General features: G+C 41.5%; 1 protein-coding gene across 1 annotated transcript in view; it reads right to left on the bottom strand.

The window, feature by feature from the left end:
* The window catches only part of LOC119273637, a 2,241-nt gene extending 666 nt beyond the window's left edge, over positions 1-1,575 (bottom strand). Inside the window, exons 1-2 of the mRNA XM_037554738.1 lie at positions 1,319-1,575; positions 24-247 (exon numbers count right to left, since the gene is read on the bottom strand). Coding sequence (XP_037410635.1) covers positions 24-247; positions 1,319-1,495 — 401 coding nt within the window. The 5' untranslated portion in view covers positions 1,496-1,575. The remainder of the gene's footprint in view (positions 1-23; positions 248-1,318) is intronic.
* Positions 1,576-3,761: the final 2,186 nt, after the last annotated feature.

Genomic DNA, 3,761 nt, shown 5'->3' with positions numbered 1-3,761 from the left:
AGTAAGTTTGAAGCGCAGTGCACCTGGGTTGTTGCGTCTTGGGTTGGAGCAGCGGGAGCAGGACGCCCAGCTCCTGTCTATTTTCACCCTGAAATGCACTCAAATTGGTGCAGGAATCCATCTTCAGTAGTGCATATAGCAGATCTTTTTTCTTCTTCTCCACTTCCTCTCTAAGACCCTCGGGTCCTAGATTATTAAGATGGGACCTAGCATCCGCAGCAGGCCCTGTGAAAGAGTGTAAACAATTCTGGACACACAAAAGGATTCTCTTTAGCAAGGTAAGTACTTGGAAGGAGAAATTCTCTTGCTAAGAAATAACAAAAAGTACACTTGCCTTCAGACGGATAAAAGGAAATATCCATTGTGAAATGGTTTGGTTCCCGCCCCAGCGGAAGTTAGACATGAAGCAACAGCTACTAGGATTATCAAGGCCGAGTACATTACCCGGTCTAACTCCAGTTTAGAAGTCAACAGAAGAGAATAGTTCCCACAGGCCACACCATGGTATCAAGCAATAAGAAAACTTATTATCTTCACCGTAAGCTCTCCCAACCTAATCTAGCTCCCTGATTTCCCAATCCCGGACCAGACACACCTAACCATCAACCCCAGCTTGTCCTCCAGTGAGCTACAAGCACAACGTCCGAAGTAAACGACGTACCATCTGATCAGACATCAGAGTATGTTATAACAGCAGGTTATTCAGCCTTGGCCCTTCAAGGTTGTCTATGGTCATACCCACTGTCCACCAAATACTATGAATGACGTGCACCAGGTAGATAGACAGGGATGGATTTGGAGATTGCAGAGAGGCTACTCCTTGCACACAAAAATCATAACAGAGCAGCATTGTGATCATCATTGGTTAGTCGGCAACCGGGCTTATCGCCTTCAGCAACCTCTGGTTACTCGATCCATCAGCCATGAATGGGGAACTTATCAAACGCTTCTATGGATCTCCACCACAAAAGGTTCTCGTGCTGCTGATTACCCACTCTGCAAAGGGAGACAAAGACGACTACGACATGACAAGTGAGAGGCATGGTAGAAGAGGATAGGCCTAAAAAGACGCCACCACCCACGTCAACAAGACGAGAATATCTCTCATATCGAAATTTTATTTCCCCATCTCTTCCATTAGAAAGCACAAACCTATGTTTCTGAACCAGAAGGCTCCCTACATGCATCTCCGGTGAACCCAGAGTCCCAGAGTACTTATATCCCGGAATTTCATAGAGATTGATTCTTCAATCAAAATCATGACAAAAATTGCGCGGATCTGAACTAGAAGAAGGCGGAAAGGGTTGTGATGTCATACCTTACATAAGGGTTCGCTTGTGTCGGAACCGCCGGAGGTAAATAGGCGAGATTTGACGACATGTGGAGGCCTACGGACGAGCAGCTCGTGCTCCACCTCCACAACAGGACAGATGGCCGGCGATCGCTGTAGTGCGGGACCGCCGATCTTCCACGCTAGAGATCTAATCGCTGCCATCGTCGATAGGCGCCGCTGCGCTTGTTCCCCTTATGCCTCGTCCAACAGCACCGCTAGGGTTCGAACCTTTGGGGATATAATTTTTTGTTTTGAGGCAACTTTATAAGGATATAAATAATTTAGCCTTTTTAACACATTTTCCGTGAAAGACAGTCCAGGAATGGCGGAGCCATATGGTCTGACACGGCCAAGCACGCCGATATAAAGGTCTGTGCGTGCCGGCCCGAAGGCCTCGGCTCGGGATAGAAAAAGTCCATTTTGAACCCTGAATTTGTAGAGGTTCGACGATCAAACCTTCAAGTCCAAGTCCCGGTCGTTTGCACCTGAACTATGCAATCCTGGTCTAAATTGAACCCTGACATCGTTTGAGGCATAAAAATAATGATGGGGCAAATGTCAACCGGGATTCATCTGATGGTGGGCCGGCCCATTTGTTCACCACGGCGTGTACTGTCCTCCGCCGCTGGACCGACCCATTTGTTTGGTTTTATTTTTTCTGTTTTACTGCAAAAACCCACGAAAACCTTTTTACAAAACTTGTGGACCTTTTCGAATCCGTGAATTTTTTTCCAATCCACGAACTCTTTTTCAACTTTTTCTTTTTTTCGAAATTTCGTGATTTTTTTTCAAATCCATGGAGTTTTCATTTGAAAACATGTGAACTTATTTTTAAATCATTGACTTTTTCCAAATCCATGATTTAAAAAAATTGTACACGTATAGAGTTCGAATCTCGCTACTAGCAAATTATTAAATTTTCCCTTTTTTTTCTTTACGTTTGCCCGCCCATTGATGTATACATCTAAAATTCACCTTTTTAAAAAAAGTTCACTGTTCAAAAAATTTGTTCCGATTTTAGAATTTTGTTCACAATTTTATAAAATGTTCATGTTTTAAAAATGAATATTCGATAAAAAAATATGACTTCCTCACATCGGTCGCATTTTGAAGAAATTGTATTCACATTTTTTTCCAAGAAATGTTGAGAACCCCTGGATCTGCGCTCTCTAGGTTGCATTCGTCGCATTTTAAAAAACAATTACTCACATTTTTTCCAAGAAATGTTGAGAATCCCAAGATCTGCCGCTCTCTAGGTTGGTACTTTAGCTTTAGTGCTGCATATAACACGAACTTGGTCCATAGCTCGGCTGGCTAGCAAAGCTAGCAAACGCGGTTTGGAGTTCGACTCCCATCGGCTACGCTTTTCTTTCTTCGATTCACTCGGCTGCTACAAATTTGGCCGGCCCATTTGCGCACCACCTTTAGCGTAGGCTGTCAGAAAAATTTGGCCGGCCCATTTGCGCACCACCTTTAGCGTAGGCTGCTCTGACGCTAACATCAAGCAGGAGCCCTCGCCCGAGGGTTTGATTTAGAACGTGATTACATAGTTTAGGGTGCAAACGACAGGGATTTGGACTTGAGGGTTTTATCTTCCGGATCTCTATGAATTTAGGGTTTTAAATGGACTTTTTCCGCTCGGGATTGGCCCGGACAGCGCGAGCAGAAGCCCTCTCCTGAGGGTTTGATTTAGACCGGGAATACATAGTTTAGGGTGCAAACGACAGGGATTTCGACTTCAGGGTTTGATCTGCCGAATCTCTACGAATTCGGGGTTTAAAATGGACTTTTTCCGCTCGGGATTGGCGCGATGTCTCACATATAATAGAGAGACCAAGCGTGCTCTCAAGTCAGGAGCCTCCCTAAATTGGTCGGCCAAGGCACGCGGAGGTAACAGCCTCGTTTGGTTTTTTCACCTTATTGTATTTGTATTCTATTTTTATTTTTGTTTATACTTTCAAATATTTCACTAAATGTATTACAAAAAAACCTTTACATAAAACATTTGAAGAAATGTTAGCCAATCATTTGAAAAATCTTAATGTGTGTAAAAAATGTTTATCATGATACGCTTTTTAATTTAAAATAATATAAAATGTTTGCGAAAACAGTCAATCAAATATTTGCAAAATATCAATCAGGAATTTAAATAAAATGTTAATCAAGTATTGGAAAAATGCAAATGTGTATAAAAATAAAACCGTGTATTAGAAAATATTAATATTTTATTTAAAAAATATAAATAAAGCGTCTGAAAATATTTGAAAAATGTTAATCTTGTACTTGAAAACTGAGAAAAAGTGTATAGAAAAAATGTTTACCATGAATCGAAAAAATGCTAAACTTGTATTTGAAAAATGTTAAACCTGTATTATAAAAATGTTCTTGATGTATAAATAAAATGTAGAATGAAAACCTAAAGAACCAA

The sequence above is a fragment of the Triticum dicoccoides genome, chromosome 3A (genome assembly GCF_002162155.2).
Source record: "Triticum dicoccoides isolate Atlit2015 ecotype Zavitan chromosome 3A, WEW_v2.0, whole genome shotgun sequence".
In the NCBI taxonomy this organism is placed as follows: domain Eukaryota; kingdom Viridiplantae; phylum Streptophyta; class Magnoliopsida; order Poales; family Poaceae; genus Triticum; species Triticum dicoccoides.
This window is presented reverse-complemented; position numbering and strand designations above follow the sequence as displayed.